This window comes from Argiope bruennichi, chromosome 8 (genome assembly GCF_947563725.1).
Source record: "Argiope bruennichi chromosome 8, qqArgBrue1.1, whole genome shotgun sequence".
Classification (NCBI taxonomy): Eukaryota; Metazoa; Arthropoda; class Arachnida; order Araneae; family Araneidae; genus Argiope; species Argiope bruennichi.
Genome location: NC_079158.1, coordinates 85,459,289 through 85,479,044, shown reverse-complemented (window position 1 = coordinate 85,479,044; position 19,756 = coordinate 85,459,289). Strand labels below are relative to the sequence as shown.

The following is a 19,756-nucleotide window of genomic DNA, read 5'->3' as shown; positions in this document are numbered from 1 at the left end:
GCACAAAATCCATCTCATTATTATTTTTCCTTAAATATACCAACCTTGTACTGTTAATTGGATGTTCATGGAATCTTCGCCATAATCGTTAATGGCTGTACATGTGAACAGGGCCGAGTCCTTCCTCTCAGCTTTCTCGATAATCAATGTCGTTCTATCGCCGTCGACCAGTTCTTCATCCACCAGTTTGTACCTAATACAGCATGAAATAGCAGGATATATATATGCAATCACTTATATATAAAAGCATTGTTAAGGGAAAGATTTTTAACTTTTTATAGTTTCCATTTTATCGACGAAAAGTCACTTTCTAAACTCTTTGATAAATGCCGCTGCTGGTATTAATTGGATTTCCGATAAAGTTGTTGAGGGCGTGCAATTTAAAATCAGAAGAACTTGTCATTTTAGCTCTTGTCATATAAAAGAATGAGGGGGAAGAAAGATCACGTGCTTAAGTGAGATAGTTTGTGTATTGTGCCATGCTGATAATACGTCTAAGGTGATTGTGTCAATGCTAATTTGATCCTTATCTCCAGAGTAAAGTTTCCCGAACTTTAATGGAATACTCTTGTAAGACTCGCTGTCTTATGTGTTTAAAGAAGTGCCAAGATTAACTTTTCTTCAGATTTTAATCGGTCGACAGTTTAATAATGGAGTTGGATGGATGTATTATCTTTTCTTCAAAAATAGGTTAATTAGACGCTTAAATGTGACTTTAAAAATTTGTATTTTGATAAAGAAATATTGTTTCTGAAAGCTCTGACTGTAATTAAAATGTTAACTAGTTAAAGTTGACTATATTATTTCTTTTATAATTCACTTGTGTGGGGATTTTACAAACTTATCCTAATTCTATATTGATTATATCAAAATAAGTACAGACTTCGTACAAAATATTATTTCCGCTATTATAAAAACGTCACTCAAAAGGCTGAGACGAATGATTACACAAGTTTATTATATTACTAAGTAAATGATGACTCTTTATATATATATAATTTTAATTCATATTAGATTTTTCACTGAAGCTTGTACAAAGATATATACATAACCACCCATCTCCCGTGAACTGTTCCTTGCACTTCACTTCACTTTTTTAAGCCTCGGGGCAGGGACAGCTGCTTGGAAATTAGTGGCATGATTGTTATTATATAATGTTAATTAGTTGTTGAATTTATACGTTAATTATACATAAAAATATTGTTTCATATTATTTTTCAAGTTTTGCAGGTGAACATCTTATAATATGCTGCAATAATGGAAAAAAAAACTTGATGCTAATATGGCGAAAAAATAAACCTAATTCAGATTAAATAGTTTCAGATTTATCAAAATAAAAGTAAGAAAATTAGTGCGTTTCACCTAAAATCTAGTCATTGATAAGAATTTATAAATGATATATTAAAATTAATGATATTTGCATCTGATTTCTATACTTAATGTTTTTTTTTATTTCCTAATTTTTAGGCAAATATGATTTTGTGGAAATATTAGTAGAAAATTTTAATCTTACATGCAGACTGAATGTTTGCTTTCATATTTTCTTTTTAAAAAAAGTTACGCTAATTAGAAGATTAAATTATTATTTTATTGTTCATCCGAACATTCAGAAGAAATTTTGTTAAGTGAAAAAAAATTTGAAAATAAAAATATGTTCCAATTTTTGAATTAGTTTACTTCGAGTGTTGATGTTCATAAGCCTAATTTGATTGTGTCAATACTCATTTGAACTTAATCTATAAGGCTTCAGGATATTTAAGCTTATATATACACTTTCAATGTTTTATGTATTTAACGTGACATGTACATTTACTTCTCTGCAAGTTAACAAGTTTCATAAAATGGATTAATTTTGATTATGAATGTAATTTATATAAGGAAAATTGATCAGGAATTTTAATATATTTAGTTGTTTATCAAATTTATGGATTTAATTGAAGAATGTATTTTTGATTTCCATGCTCTTGCCTGGAAAATTAGTTTTTTTTTATATAATTTAAAATACGATTAAGATGAATCATTATTATCATTTGATAATTTATCAATTGATATCATTTATATGGTTGTAAAGCAGATGTATATTTAGCAGAATTCTTATTATATAAAATTATAAATGAAGGATAAACAAATTAAATATTTATTTTGCTATTTGAAAGAAAAATAAATCAAAAATAAAATCAAATCGCTTTATAGAAAATTAATGACTATTGCACAATAGTTTTTAAATATCATGCATACACAAAAACAAATTCATAAAATTTAAAAAAAAAAATACTGTCTATGAATCACAAGAATGAGCCTTAAAGCTTGAGTTAAATAACTATTTTAAGAATAATATAAGAAAAAAAATAAAAATTGTGCTGTCTCAATGATTTAAAAAATAATCCATTCTGGATAGATATATGCATATTATAGGAATTATAGACCTTTATAATTATTAAAATAAATATTTATTCTTTTCGAGGCAAAAATTATTGGCAATTCTTTACAAAGGTTTCAATAATTGCAATTTGGACTTTAATAGACATTTCGCCACTCTCAATTACGTGATTTTAATGGAAAGAATCAAATGACTTATATCCATTAACGGTCTTATTTAATTGATTCTTAATTAAAATATATTCCATAAGAAAGTTTATTATAATTACATTACCTCGACTTATATGGATTGCAAAACATATATGAAGAAATTATAATGTAAGGCATTATCTTTCATCATGCATACATTATTTGCAAGATACTAAGGCCTTTGATGTCTTAAAATCCATCATGATATCGATTTTATGATTCAAATGGAAACTGGAGACATATGATGGTAGCTACATTAGTGCATAGATGTTTCCTATAGTATCTATTCATCATATAATTCACCACCTGGATACTGAATATATAACCTTGTCTACAATTTAATATATATAAGCCTCTTTCAACCTCTACAGAGTAATTATTGTCTAGACCATGAAGAATTCGAGTCTGTATGAAATAGAGTGATGATTCCACATTCGTATCTGATTTAGTAGAAATTTAAAGCAATGGCCTGTTGAGTTGATTAGCATTTACTCTGAATTGCAAGTTCTGAATAAATTAAGGCAATTTAACTATGACATAAATGAACTGAAATCGGAGATTACTGGAGAACGTTTCAGTCTTACTGTCATTAAAGATGTACTAATAATAGGGGCAAAAGTGATACTAATCCTATAAAAACATACGGATATTAAACAAAATTATTAACGCACCTTATTTGCAATATGTTTCTCAACTATATAATTTCATATTAAATCACAAATTATACATTAGTTTACAAATGTTTCTATTTGCTTATATCTATAAAAGAATAGTTTTTTTTTATCAATTTAATCATAACAAAAGTGATATGCCTCCCAATGCCTATTTTATTGTTAATCGAATGTTAAAATACCAAATTTAGCTGTTAAGTTGACATTTAAATATTATTGACTCTTAAATTTAGTTGATGTTTTAATTTAGCCGCTATGTAATATTATAATTAATTAAAATCTGTTATTTTCTTTTGAACCTATTCGGATAGAACTAAGAAATATTTTGTCTTCGAACATCGATCCTTTAATTTAATTCCACTTTATTATTAATATCTACCTCATAGGATTACTAAAGTAAATTACTTTCAGTTCAAAGATAATTAATTGAAATATTGAATACTGATAGACCAAATCCATTAGAAATTAAAAAAGAACGAAATACTTAGAAAAAACTTAACATTGCCATTATTAAAGCTTATTCTATAGAAAAAAATATTTAGTAAGTTAAAGAAATCTCAATACAATTGTTGTTGTGAAACTAATAAAACTTAATCAAAGCACAACAAAATTCAAAGGTTATAAACATTTTTTTTTTTTTTAAAAAAGTTAGCTGTTATATAAAGAACAACAACTGATATTATTTTTATACCTTTATCAATCAATGAAAATCATCCCAACTGTTTTCTTGATTTGGATGACTAACCTGATAAAACTAGATGGATATTCAGCAAATGTTAATAATAAATAAAATAAAAATCATATTTTGATGCTACAAGTGTTTTTTCTTAGCTTATTTTACTATTGAAGTGAAATTCAAGCATGAAAGGAATTGGATATGAGATGTTCTTTTGTTTTACCATTTTATTTCAATAAACTTCTTGATAATGCCATTTTGTTTTCACATAAAAAATATTTTCTTTAATGAATTCAATCATCTAATAATTACGAAGAATTTTTTTGTAAACTGATATACTTGACATTTTTGAAGCAAAGCTTCTTTTATTTTATTTTCAAAAGAAAACTGGGAATTGTTTCCAAAGATTTTGGATTAATCATGAGAATTCATCAAACAATTCAAAGGACTCTTGAAGTAATGAAACTCTTTCTTCCCAGCCGTCTCCCCTAATCTCTTCCTCACATAAATTAAGAACAGTCACTTCAGAAACTCTTCAAAAATTCGAAACATGTCTGCTTTTTTTTTTCTTGTTTTCTTTTATTTTTGCTACTCTTAAGGCAAAGATATATAGACACATCCTGAAGTAGGAGAAAAAAATTGACAGAAAGAATTTAAATACCAAGACTTTTTTTATCTATTCGTTCCAGAAGTTTTTCGATTAATTTCAATCTTTTATGCAGGGGTTAAGATGTAGCTTATGAAAGAAAACGTCAAGTTCCAACTGGTATGCTTCTGTAAACATTGATTAACACGAGCGATAGCTTCTGAATTATTCAAGTAACAAAGAAAAAAAAAGAGAAATTTAAACATTAAATTGAATTCTTTAGATTGTCAGTCAAGCACGAATATTCTTGGGAGAGATTTTTTTTTCTAATTCTTTTGTTCTATGAAGGAAGAGATAAATTCAAGTGCCTGCCTTGTTTGATTTGAGACTTTTCATTTTTCAATGGCAGTCGTTGGGAAGTTTAATTATATATCTACGTTGCATTTTAAGCTTGCTTTAATAAGAAATTTATTTGTCTTTTATAAGTATTCCACAGATATATGAAATTGATATAAAAACAGATTGGAACTAAAGCTGAAGTTTCAGATTTCTGCGGCAACATGGGAAGAATTTTTCATAAGCAAACACAATTTTCTTTGGCCTGAATATAGCATATGTTTTTCATGTTGTAATCAAAAAACATATTTAAAAAGATATTTCCTTAAAGCATCTTGCTTTACAATGTAATTAAATTCTCGATTTTTTATAAAGATAAATTTATGAGTTACATAAAAATAGCAAAATATTTTTTGTAAAATTTTGTAAAATCGATATTTTCTGTTTTATCGGATCTTGTCTTGAAATATTTTTAGAATTCAGCTGAATTAATCGTTCAGTTTCAGTGGGGGGGGGGGACACACCTCTAAATGAGGACGGGAAGCTTCCGGAATGGTGATTCGCCACCCTGGAGGGTACATGAAAAAGGGACGTACTTCCTTAGGGAAGGTCTGTACCGTGGCTGGTGATAGCCGTTAGGAATCAAATATAGTTCCCACTAATGTTGTTGTAGCGGTATTCCAGTCGTTTAGTAATTTTATCCGTGTGCTTACAGGAGGGTCGCAGAGTCAGTGATATGACTATATTTTAATAACATCATTTGGTGGAAACATCTACAGGATGACCTTCAAATACTTTTGCTTCATTTTGATGCGATGACTACTAAAAAAATAAGCGAAATGAAATCAAATTTTTAAAGGTAGCAGAATTCGGGGCATATCAATTATAAAAATAGATTTAAAGTCAGTAAAAGGTGAGAATTTAGCGCTTTCATATTGAGAATGGATATATAATTACACCGAAAGTATGGAGTATGGATTTCGCAAACTTCTGTTGATGTTGTTTCATAAAATATACACTAACAAAATGTAAGAAATAAAGTATGAGGCTTACGGAAAATAATCTTTTGTTAATAAACATTAAAGTTTCTGGTTTACGGGAATCATTTTCAATGTACGGAATATCTAAGTGTACAAAATTTCTGACTATTATTTATCCATATTATTTATAATTTAATTTATTGTTTATATTTTTAAAAAAGTATAAATAATGTTAATTTACTATTTTCTTTTTTATTATAGTTATTAATTATAAATTTTATTATACATAAATAATAACTAATTTTTAGTTACTTTCGTTATTTATTACAATTTTAACATTACTCATCTTCCCATATCTTTCACATCCTATTAAAGAAATTTAGTTTCATTTGGTTCATTAGTTTTAATTGTGTGTGACTTCCTACAAATTGGGGAAATTATTTTACTGCTATTTTATGCACTCATCTTAGTATTCATGTATAGCCATTAACAACTTGTGTTGATACTACATGAGCAGCATGACAACATGCACCCAAATCATCAGAAAATAACGTAAGTGGTGAGTCTGTATATTTTTTTCAGTAAGAAAGCAAATAGTTTTTTAGATCAAATATAGATTTATTTTGCTATATAGATTTCTTAATATCAGGTACTTTTTAAGATTATATGTAGAATAAGTTTTAAGCTTAGTAGATGGAAAAAGAGAGAGCTAAATAGCTCAGCTCAGAATTTTTAAATACGTAACAATCATATCTAGAATTCTTAATATGGCGGAATCATGAGAAAAAAGGAAAGGAGAAAAGATTTCTAAATAACATAAACTAGAATTGTTATTTACAATAGATCTGCAGATTTAACTGTCTTCTGCAGTTTTTCAAATTTAGTTGGGCGAATTCTTAATTATGACGAATTACGTCATAAACTGACTTTATACTTAAATACAAAAATGACCTATAGTCCAGAAACATCTCAAATACTTTGAGAGAAATTGTTTGAATTAAAATGACTATACATTTCAAAAAAACAAATTCTCATTCAGTTAGATAGCAAAGAAAATAACATGGTTAAGGGGCTAATGATTACTTTATTATACAGAATAGATAATGCTCCAGAGAGCTTTGATGAACGTAGTTAAATGGAATTGTATTTAAAACAAGACAAATTAAAAGGTTGAAATTCTTACCTGGGTTCAATTGAAGGATCTATAACAATACCTTGTTTCCGCCATATGAAAGACATAGGTTTATTTCCAAATGAAGTACAATCAATCAGAGTTCTTTCTCCTCGTCTAGCTCCAAGAACTTTGAATTTGAAGTGAAACTGTGGTGCACCTGAAAAAGGAAGTAAATTTTGCATAAATGGTTCTTTCCATGCTTAAATATCGATTTTTTTAATGTCTTTTCATTCGTGAAAATCAATGTACTTGAAGGTATATTAAATACAAATGCAGAAAATGTCGCTTAATGTGATCATTTCGTGACTTCTTCTCTTCAAAAGAATTTTTTTTGATAACATTAACCATTTGATAACAATAACAAAACTGGATAAAATCAACTGTATTTTAATCATATTAAGAAAAGATAACAAAATATATTATGAATATCTATAATTCATTTAAAAATAATTTAAAGAATGAATTAAGTATTTATGAATTTTTTAATTGCAAGTATTGTTTTTAAGCAATTATTTCTTAATCATCCATTTATATATTGTCTTGTTTTTACTATACTTTTTATTAGTATTGAATAATCCGCAATGAAGGATATCAAATTAATAAATGTTTAATTCATTTAGCGTTCGTTGGAAGTGTTTTTTATAACGTATTTGTCTTCATTGGTATCATCGAGGTTTATTGTTTGGTTTTAATAAAATAAAAATTATGCTTCGGTAAAGATCACATTTTATGAAGTATAGAGACGATGGAAATTCCTTGTTTCCGCCGCAACGGTAATTCTTTATATAACTCTAACTAATTGAACTCTCAAATCAGTTCTTTTTATTTACCCAGTTTATATTTATAATTAACTAAAAACAACAGTTCGATAGATTTAAAGGCAAACCAGGCTGCTTAGTTGTCGATTTAAACTAATTCATACAGTTCTTGTCCAGACAAAATAATGTGAAACCAAACCCCTGGAAAAAAAAATCAAATGTTTTGTTGCAAATGGAGCAGGAAATTACAGGATTATCAATCATTAATCTTGGATGAAAATAATAATCAGTCAATTCTCTACTTCAAATCTAATAACATTAAACGTTGCGATGTTTACACAAAATAAATATTTTTGTATGCATTTGAATATGTCGGTTTGGGATCAGACTATTTTAGAAATATAAATCGAGTAATGATTATATTAGCCTCGATCATTTTAATACCCGGATGTTTGTGACTTATTTGGAACAAGAGGCAGATTTCGAAGTGACGTCTTAAGTTTATGACGTAAACTAAAACAAAATTAAAAAAACAGACAAGTGGGAGGATACGTAACTGAGTATTGATTTAATAAACATAAAACAAATCAAATATTTATGTTTTTTTGATAATTAAACAAAATCATAATCAAATCTGCAAAGAGAATAAAATTTAGAAGAAGAATTATTTCGTGCAAGGTGCTACAACCAGGAATAAAAAGCTGTGGTAGCTCTAAGCATGCAAAAGCTTAGAGCTACCACAATACATAGAAAAAATAAGATAATATACAAAACATATCTGGATATCTTGCACTAAGCGAAAGAAATGTTTCTGAAACATATATTTTGGTTTTTGTAATATATTTTTTGTATATTTTCATCTATCATATTCAGATGTAATTTTATTACTATCCGAATATAAAAAAACAGAAAAAAATATTACATTTACGAAAACTTTAAATTAATATTTATAAAAATCATAAATAATTACTTCAGGTTTAAAATTTTTGATTTTCAGAGGAATTAATTATGAACAGGAGCCCATCTGTGCAGTAAATGAAATTTCATTGTGATATCATGAGTTAATATCTGAATTGAATCAACACAAATTGCATTTGTTTCATATTTTTAAAATTTAACTCTAATAAAATCTATGGACATAGAGAATATTTGACTTCAATAAACTAAAAATTAATAAACCAACAAAATTTAATAGCTCAGCTAATGAGTTGTATGGGCCAAATGTCTGACAATATTTTTTTCGAAATTTTTATGACAATGTCCGGCATTGAAGAAGCCAAACAAAGGGGATATAATGTAAAATATCTTGTGCTGATAGGAATTTTGAGTTTTCAGTACAACCTTTTGCAGAATAGAAAAAAAGTAGAAATCTTCTGCTCAGTGCTTTATTAATTAATTTAATTACACCTAAAGTATCAGAGAATAAAATATTTTTTTTTAAAGATAGAGGTGTCCAGTTAACCCACAATTATATTTGGGAAGCTATTGGGAGGATTTTAAAAATTTAATGTTAAACTTTTTTTTTTAAATTAGGAAAACATTTAATGACTCTCGTATTATAAAATGGCGCAATATTCAGTTTTGTACAAAAATATTAAGAAGAACAGAATAACTCCAAATTCTTTCTTTCTTACTTTTCATTAAATTTTGACTGAATTCTAATTTGGTAGCTCTAACTCAAACGGTGGATTTTGGTTTTGGATAAACGATCATTAATTTTATTCATTCGTAATTTATTCATCTCAATTTCATCATTTATTGAAACTATTTTCATACACAGAGATTACATATGATCATTTCTGCTTTTATTTGTCGTATATGATACTGCAATAAAAAATGTGCAATATAGTACATTTTAAAAGGCATGAAGCACTGAAAAGATATCGAGTTTCTTTCAAAGGAATATAGAAACTAATGGAAAATGCAAACATCTTTCATTTTACATTTCATATATTTTATATATTTCAAACATTAGTTTTCGGTTTCAAAAAATTTACTCGTTCCATGGAAATAGGAAAATTGATAAGAGTATTGTTGTTTATTTAGAAATGCTCTTAAATTCTTCAATAGAAGATTCTGCCTACCACATACTGTCAAAATCATTTAATTTTCGAATAAAAAGAGGCAAAAATATCAAAAACGGTAAAAACTATTTTCATAATAATAATTGATCTCTTATTAAATGAATTTTAAAACAATTTTTCGAAATGGCATTTTAATTTATTATTTTTTTTTATTCCAAGTTTAATTGTCTCATAGAACAATTCAATTTATACAAGATTTGCTTAAGTTTCTTTAAAAAAAATTGTGTTTATTTTAAATATTCATTTTTATGATTTTCTAATAACGTTTATACAATGCTTTAATTTTATGATAACTCACTATTTTACATCTAAGTATTGGTATTCAAAACAGCTCTAATTGAAGTATACCAATCAGCTTGTTATATTTAGTAAAATGCTAAATGAATGTTACCGGATATCTAACTTTAATAAAAATTGTAAGAATCATAGTCGCAGGATCAGTGCACCTTCTGAGAAATAAATCAATATATCTCTTTTTTAGATGGTACCAGCTGATGCATCTGGCTTAACGCCAGGTCAGGAAGATGTAAAGAATTCCATCTGAATTATGATTCAAGCCTGTGTGAAGGAATATAATTGAAATGGGTGATGTTTGTTTCCAGATTTATAGTACATATACATAAACAAATAATATTACAAAATTTGTATTCGAAATCCCTAAAGGGATGTGAATCCTATATAAATTAAAAATTATGCAGTTTTATAATAAAAATAAGCAATGTGCTCAAGATGCTTTATTTTGAAAAAAAATCGAAAACATTTACAACCTTATAATTATGGTTCTTCTATTGTATACTGCTTTCGTGATATGAATAATAAATCGGAGTTTACCATCAATCACTGTTGTAAATGAAAGCATGGCAGCGCTTAATTATTTTATTATATTATGCATTAGTATTATGATTATATCTTCCATCTTACCAAAATTAAATGCTAATTGCAGGTAAGTTTAATTAGATTTCGCAAGCGTATGTGCGCATTTACTCTAAAATGCACATATATAAAATAATATATATACATGAAAATATTTTGCCTGTATATATTCATCGTCTTATGTCTATTTTATATCTCCGTCTATTCTTCTTATTATTCGGCATCTAGGTATTACTGCATTCAGAATAAACAAGATTATCAAACTCGATTGGACAGAGAAAATATGTGTTATTCAGACATTTAGATGTGTGAAAATATGCAGAACCATTTTTCAATACCTGAATAAACATTCGGAGATAAAACTGTTTTGAAGTGTGACTGAATAATATCGATATTTGAAAAAAAGATGAATAACAACAGCGAGAAACGAATGAAATAAACTTATGTGTGTAAAAGTGGTATGTGGAAATTATGTCTCCCCTGGAAAATGGAAGCATATTGATTGTTCACAAAAAGACATTGCAAGTGTTTTAATCTGTGATTATAAAAATATGACTGAAGGAAAAAAAATAACTGTACACGAAGAAGTAAAATTTTCGATGAATAAAAAAAATTGAAAAATCTTTAATACTCGAATGTAAAATTTAAAACAGAATTATCAATGAATCTTGTAAGAACTAGAGAATTAACAATCGCCATTTTATATTTCGATTACCTGAATTAATTTTAAGAATACATATTTCTTCCGAAATTACCTGAATTAAATTTAAGAATATATATTTCTTCCGAAACTATCTGAATTAATTTTAAGAATACATATTTCTTCTGAAATTACTTGAATTAATTTTAAGAAGACATATTTCTTCCGAAATCGCTTTATGAATAGCATTTTAGAAATCTTTTCTTATCTAAAAGCATAATATATTTTGCTTCGAAATTTCAATGTATGGTAAAATTAAAGAATGTATAATCTGTGAGCATACTGCTCTTGGTAATTTGTTACATTAACACTTCCAAAATTTGAAATCTTAGCCAAAAACTTATAACTTATTTGCTAAAAAAATCGCATATTTGTTTTAATCTGCGATTATAAAAATACTAAAAGTGCACTATCAACAGTACAGCACTATTTTTGAGATAACTGGAAAAAGAAAGTATAGCTTTAAAATAATATGCAGCTTGTCAGCATTCAGATATAAACAGAAAATTAGCTCTTACTTTAATCTAAAAGCATTCTTTTCTTTCACTTAGAGACGTGTATTATAGTAAGTTCATGTATTACAAAATTACAATAGATTGGATAGAAATACGCAAAAACTGAAATTACGATAATACATTTTAAAAATTTCATTTTAAAATAACTAATAATTTTTTTAAAATCAAAAATAGTGAATTTCACATCCATAAATATAGGTAAACGTATCCATAAATTCAACCACTTAATCATAAATAAATGGTCTCTAACAATAGAAATATAAATAAAATTCCAATTAAAGAATAGATTATAGAACTTTAAATTATTATAATTTATCAAGGGACTTTATTATATAAAAGCAAATTTTATATAATTTATCTTGGTATAACATCATTTCTTTTCCAAATAATGCTAATCTAAAAAAGTTAATAATCTAACATATTCCAAATGTGAATATTAAAATTACTTTTTTCTAACTTCAAACTTGTAACAGAAAAAGATGTAAAATTTTTTATCATCTTTATGAATTTTTAGCTCTATTTTTAAGGCCTTATTTCTTAAAATACATGACTAATTAGCATATATTATTTTTTTATTTGTTAAAAGATATCTTCAATTGGTAAAAATAATATTACATTTTTTTTAATATCTGATTTCATTTTATACATTTTGATAACTTCATAAAAATTAACAGATACTTTAAAGTAAGACTGAGAATTCACCTCTTCCTTATAATCATCAAATCTTTCATATATTATCAATAAATATTGCATAATAAAAGTAATAAAAACCAAAAAGAAAGAAAGAAGAGAAACAGTAAATTTGCATAACACAATTGCATAGCAAAATTTAGGAGAAAGTAGTTTTTAATATAATACCATATGAAAAGAAAGGCAAAATAAATAATTTAAAAATATTCAAAAATTAAAAATTTTGTAAAAATTTCACCAACTTTTAACATGAAATGAAAGAAAGTCCATAGAAATACTGATCAAACGAAGTAAAAATGGATTTATGTTTAAAATAAAAAAAAATGCTTTCTGTCTTGTCCGTTTTGCTAGAAATCTATGAAAAAGACGCAAAATTAATAAAATCTTGATTTCTACATGAATAATTCTGCCTCATAATAATAATAAAGAAAATGATGTATTTTTGAAAACTAAATGGAATTATTAAAAGCTCCAATTAAGAAAAAAATATTGCCAAACAATGCACGATTTCCTTACTCGGTTGCATAATCTTTTTTCTTATCTTTCTGCAATTTTAAATTATTATAAAAGAAGCATCTGGAAATTTTTAAGAAATGTTTTTTATGTATTTGGGTACAAAACAGATTTATTTCGGAAATAAATGAAATGTCCTCTTTCGAAATTTGAAGCTGAAGAACATGATAGATGTATCTTCTTTTGTAAAAAAAGTAAGATTATATATGCAAAGTACTTTTTTTGTTGTTGTTGTTGCTTAGTGTTAGTATTATTGATTCTGAATGTTTGAACAACAATGTATAAAATTTAAAATTATGTTACGTTTGGATCAGTACAGTAACAATATGACAACTAGCCTATGTAAATTACCAACTTTTTTCATTGGTTTTTAGCAAAAGAAATTCTTATTTATACTAAGGAATCTGAAACCCATTTCCAAATTAGAAATATATATATATATATATATATAATTTAGAAAAAAAGAGCGAATGCGTATCACACTGATTGTAAGATATTCTTTCAAAATATTAATAGATATTCAGAAAAAGGAAACGTTGCAATCATTGTATTTGTAATTCGATGAAATGAAAAATGATAATATTTAGCAAAAAAATGTGTGAAATAAATGAAAAATTCTAATTATTTTTTTTTGAAATACACCCAGCCATATTAAAAAAGAATATGAACTGCTTTATGTTCCACATAAAATATGAAAATTCAATGCAAATTTATGAAAATCGTTGCAACTACATTGTTTTAGATGCAAAGAAAAAGTAAAAGTTAATTTTCAAGAATCTATCCAATAATGCTAAGATTGTATTTGTGATTAGATATTGTGAAAAAAGTGCTGATTTTTAAAAAAAATAATAATCAAATATTTGTGTTTAAAAAATTAAATACAAAATAAAAATATCTATGATATCAGAATGGTTTTGTTTTCTACTTCTGAAACTTATTTGTATATATATTACTTGCGTGCAGCGTATATACCTTTAAATTTTCGGGACTAGAAAACCAAACATTTTCTTATGATTTAAAAAAAAGAATAAATTTAAATTGTTAAATTATGAGAGTGTTAAATTCTATAACATTTCTTTCAATATAATTGGATTTTAAGAAATTAAATATCATATTTCATTTTAAGGAATAATAATAGAACGAAATATGTTTTACGAAAAAAAAAGTATTTCTAAAGTACTTAAAATTTAAAATTATTTTTTAAATAAATTATTAGGCTTCTCTAATAACCTCACATTAACTCTAATTATTTTTTTGAAATAATAAATAATGTTTGCAAACCAACATATTCAATTTCTTGCAATATATTTAATATCCTTGCATTTTGAAAACTGCTATTGTTTCAAGATGAAAATTATTACATCATTAAATTATTCCATGATTAGAAAATCACTTGTTAGTTAGTAGTTGCAATAAAAAATTAAGATTATTTAGAGAAATTGAAAAAAAACTTTTTTTGAGCTACAACTACAAATTTAAGTTCTGCTCTGCCAAGTATTCCTGTTGATTTTTTTTATCAATCAATAATTTTTAAACTATTTCAAACAAACGAATATGTAATATAGTGTAGCGTTTGTTATAGATTAAACAATAAATATTTATGAATAAAACTGAAGTTTGCAGGATTGTAATAAATTACCAAGTCATAAATGAACAAAAAAAATGATAATCATAATATGTAGCATATCTTTATAGAGTAGACTTAAATTATGTTTTATATTAACATATAAAAAATAGCATTCATATAGAATTTTTAAAATCATATCTATTTATTTTTCGTATTCGAAACAAAACACTTATCGTGCATCATCATAATAAAATAATAAATTTAGAGTCTGACCTTTAATTTAAGGTTGTGGTGATAGCAGATCTAATGCAAATAACCCAGTTTCCTTCGAAATATTCTGCACATAGAAATGTATTCAAAGAGCAAACTAAAGAAAAATTTGCATTCGGATCAGTTCTTTAACTCCAGTTCAAATACTTTTTGGAGTAGACGAAATGTTTTCGCCTGATAATTTCGAAGACTGCTGCTTATATATTGCTGATTTTCTTCCTCTGTGCAAAGTTTCTTTCAAAATGAAAGAATTAAGCAGGGGTTTACTTATTTATTTCCTTTTCTCCCCTTTTGTTAAGGAAATATATGGTACTGTACAAATCGCCACTGAAATCGAGATAGAAAATGAAAGTTAAAAAGCAATTTCATTTCTTTGATTCAAACTTTCGTAAACATAGAATTCTAATGGTAAATATTTTCTGGAATTCAAATGCTTAGTTAACAAAAATTGATATTTTATGAAATTCATTACATGGGTATGATAGCAGTTGCCATGGAATTTGCAAAGAAATTGCATACTTTACATTTCTTTAAAAAAAGTTGAGGTAATCTTCTAGACTAAGTACTTTAACGACGTTTTGATATATATGATTTTTTTTTTTTAGATTTTGTATGGATCCTGTTTACAAATATTCTGCACTGATATTTGGATGCCAGTAACTGCAGAGTTAATTTTGTAGCAACAGTCAATTTAGTAACAGAAGTTTATTATTTATTATTTATTTTTAAATTTATTTATATTTATTTTTAAATTTATTTATATTTTATTTTAAATTATTTATTTATAAAATTTTAAGTTTATTAATTTTACTTATTTATTTCCTTTTCTCTCCCCACCCCTTTTTAAGAGGATATATGGTACTGTGCAAAACGCCACTGAAGTCGAAATAGAAAATGAAAGTTAAAAAGCAATTTCTTTTCTTTGATTCAAACTTCTTAAACATAGAATTCTAATGCTAAATATTTCTGAAATTCAAATGCTTGGTTAGCAGAAATTGATATTTTATGAAATTTATTACATGGGTACGATAACAGTTGCCTTGGCATTTGCATGCATACTTTACATTTCTTTTTAAAAGTTGAGGTAATCTTCTAGACTAAGTGTTCTAACGACGTTTTTGATTTATGTGAATCACTTTTTTATGATTTTGTATGGATTCTGTTTACAAGTATTCTGTACTCACATTTGGATGCATTCACTGCCGATTTAATTTAGTAGCAACAGTTAATTTAGTAACAACAGTCATTTTTAATTTAAGGATTTTAGTTTTCAAATAACTCAAAACATTCTAATTGTTGTTTTTTATGAATGTCAAACATTTTTAACTTTGTTAATTTTAATTTTATAAAATTACCATTGGCAGAATTTCTCAAAATTAAAAAAAAAATCAGTCTAATCTTAAGTTTAACCAAAAACTGCCATTAAGTAAAAGATTAAAATATAATGGGATTAGATTTTTTTGTGTATCAATCCATTGACAAATAAATAACACGATTTTTGAGCTTTTGAATTAGTTATTACTATTAAGATAAGAATTAAAGTTAATAATGATTTGAAATTTATTTATTATTCCCTTTCAAAGATTGAACATCGCGATAAATCGCATATTAAAATATTTAAGAATAATTTTTGTTTACATATTAGAATAATATAATAATGTTTAAGATTACAATATTTTTTTCTGAGCTAAAATCTATCACATGGAGGATTTCTTTATGATGATTATGCATTTATGAGAGATATTTTACTGATATAAAATATACCTTGATTTCCTGCATAATATCTGATACACATTCTAAGATATAATATATTTTTAAAGTTATTAATAATGCAATTAAATAAGTACAGTATCATGTGGATAAATGCATGAGTACATTCTTGAAATTACAATGAATATATGTGTGGACGTGCTTAAATTAATTATGTTAATTATATTTTGCCAATTTTTTACATACAATTATTTGCAATTATGGCTTTCAAATATTTTGTATTCTATTTGTATTCATATTATTTTGCCATAATAGAGAATTTTTTTTTCAGACTAGGAGCATTTGACGCCCAGATTATTAACTTATTAGGCTGTTAAATTATTAACATCGGAAGCATTTCTTTAAAAAACATTTCTTCTAGTTATGTAATGTGAATAAAACACATGAATTCTATTAAAACAGTTTACTGCAATTTACAAAGCGTATATATTGTGAAACAAAAGCGGAAAGGAAAATCCTATTACGGATTGTACGATTGGTAAAAGCACGTGTTTGAATGTTTATATCATAAAAACATTCTTTCTGATAGTGTATAAAATTGAATTAAAATATTATTATAGTTAAATGAAAAAATTGTACTAAAATTAAATTTATGTCATTAAAAAGGTAATTTTTAAAATGAAACAAAAAGCACTTTTTATAAGAAAATTCATTGTTTTGGAAGATGTGAGCATGGATTTCTGAAGGCAAGTCATAGCGATTATGACTAGACAAGATTAATACACGGCGCCAAAATTGAACAATTTTTGAGCGATTTCTCGACAAATATTATCAGGATAATTTTTTGCTTGCAACTTTAAAAGCCATTTGTTTGCATTTCTGGTATACAAGCAGGACTACAGACTTTTAGAGAATTTCTGGATAATTGGCACGATTTTGATGTGCTTGGCGATAAACCATGCATTAATCTTAAGTCTTACCACGATTACTTACCTGACAACGGTTAAGCCTACTTTAACGCTTCATTGAACTTTTAATTTGAAGCCTATTTCTAGATTTCTTTTCGACCTTCTTTCCTCTAATTGAATGCCCTTTTTGGTGACATGATGAACTATCTTCACAACACATTTAATAATATTTTGCAACTTCATTAATTAGCTAAGCGAAGCGTTTGATTCAGTACAAATGCAAAAATGTTCAACGAATGAAAAAGTCTGAAATGTGTGGATGTTTTGTTTCTGGCTGTTGCCATTCAACAATTAGTAATAAGCTTGATTTCTATGCCACGCACATTAGCTCCTATATTTTGGCGCGTGATAGTAAATATATAAATATAATATAAATGAAACTACATATGTTTATTGAATGCTTTTAGTGTTTGTAACAAAATTCAATTAACTAATGTAATTTGTCAACATGTTTATCATAAAGAATATCAATGGGTACTTTATGCGACGACTGTCTTTTATAACACTGAATCAAACTATTGTTCTTAAAAGTATAATAATTGTTTTTAATTAGGAATACATATTTTGATATATTAAATTTTTTCGAGTAATATATGAAATGAAATAATATAGATTTAATTTATTTGTTGGCAATATTTAGCAAACTTCCTTAATTGATTTATGAGCCGTTGTAAATAAACGCAACAAATGACATCTTTCTACACTTTTATTTGCACCGACCTTCTTTTTTTAATACCTTATCTTTAATTTTCTCCCTAACTTCAACATCATCCCACCAGACGAGTCATGCGTATGAAAATTGTTAACAAGATTGAAACAAGAGAAGCGTTCCTGGATTCCTCTTACACAAACTTCTGAAATTAGTTAATTATTCTGCGGGGAGCGAGTCTGTTAGGTGGATATCGATCGAAGGTGCTGCGCATTGACTGGTGATATTAAAGCATATACTTAATTGATTTTACTTTCCAGGAAACCCCTTATTAATAATCTTTACAAAGTGTCGTACAGTCGCGGAAACACGCAAAAGTACCTTGTTTAAATATAATGCTTCAGAAACTTTCATTGGAAAGTTAAAGATAAAGTTCATGTCGAAATTATTTCCAAACGACTTTAATTATTTTCAGTCAAATGTTTGTTTTATTCACACTTTGTGAATTTAAACAGAAAATTTGTGTCAGTTATGGCATTAAAATGATGATATATATCATCAACATTCTTGATAAGCATTTGTGTAATAAGATAAAATTCTCTAACCATTAATTTATATTATTTATATTTGAAAGTATAGTGTTAAATCAATGTTTGTAACTTTAAAGTAATCATAAATTTGAACTTAAAATATATCTTAATTATTGTGATTGCAAAATATAGGAATAAAATTTTTATATATGAAAAATGTATTATTCATTTTAAAATTTCTTATGTATAATATTACTTGGAGATTGCCTTATATCGATTTAATTTCTTTTTCATCAAAAAACTGCCATTGCAGTATATTATTTTCAGAATTGTGATATCTTTTGTATTTAAAAAAATGTACTTTGAATGAAAATTTTAAATATCAAGATATCCTTTACATTAAAGTTATTTGATCCTTATGTTCCAGGAATTTTTCTAAATTTCTACTTTTATTAGAATGAAGTATTGTGTTAAAGAATGATATTTTATGAAGTGAAATATTTCTCGATAACAGAGGCATATTCAGCTTAAAAGGTTCAAAATCTCTATTTAGTTAAATAAAATAGAGGATGCATTTTACATTTTACTATTCAATTCAGTTACTTTTGAAGCATTCTTCTTTTAGCCGCGGATCAATTAATTGTACAGAATAAATTTAAATGGTAAAAATATTCTTTTCGTATTTTTTTTTACAATTCCTGTGCAAATTTACAAATATAAATTTATGTATCTTTTATATTTGAAAATAATATACAAACATTTTCCACGTGAAATTTTCTTTAAACTTTTTCTTAGCTTCAAATTTTTTTACATTTTACCATCGAAAAATTAAAAGGGGAAAAAGTTTTAACATGATTGAAATGAGAACGAACAATTACTGAATTCCTCTCGCAGAAACTTTGAAATTATTTAATTATTTTGTTAGGAGAGAATTAACT

At 26.0% G+C, this 19,756-nt stretch overlaps 1 protein-coding gene across 1 annotated transcript in view; it reads right to left on the bottom strand.

Annotated features, from left to right (window-relative positions):
* LOC129981637 (cell adhesion molecule Dscam2-like) overlaps positions 1-19,756 on the bottom strand; it is a 506,908-nt gene that overhangs the window by 149,757 nt on the left and 337,395 nt on the right. The window contains exons 12-13 of the mRNA XM_056092554.1: positions 7,001-7,148; positions 45-193 (exon numbers count right to left, since the gene is read on the bottom strand). Of these exons, the coding sequence (XP_055948529.1) occupies positions 45-193; positions 7,001-7,148 (297 nt within the window). The remainder of the gene's footprint in view (positions 1-44; positions 194-7,000; positions 7,149-19,756) is intronic.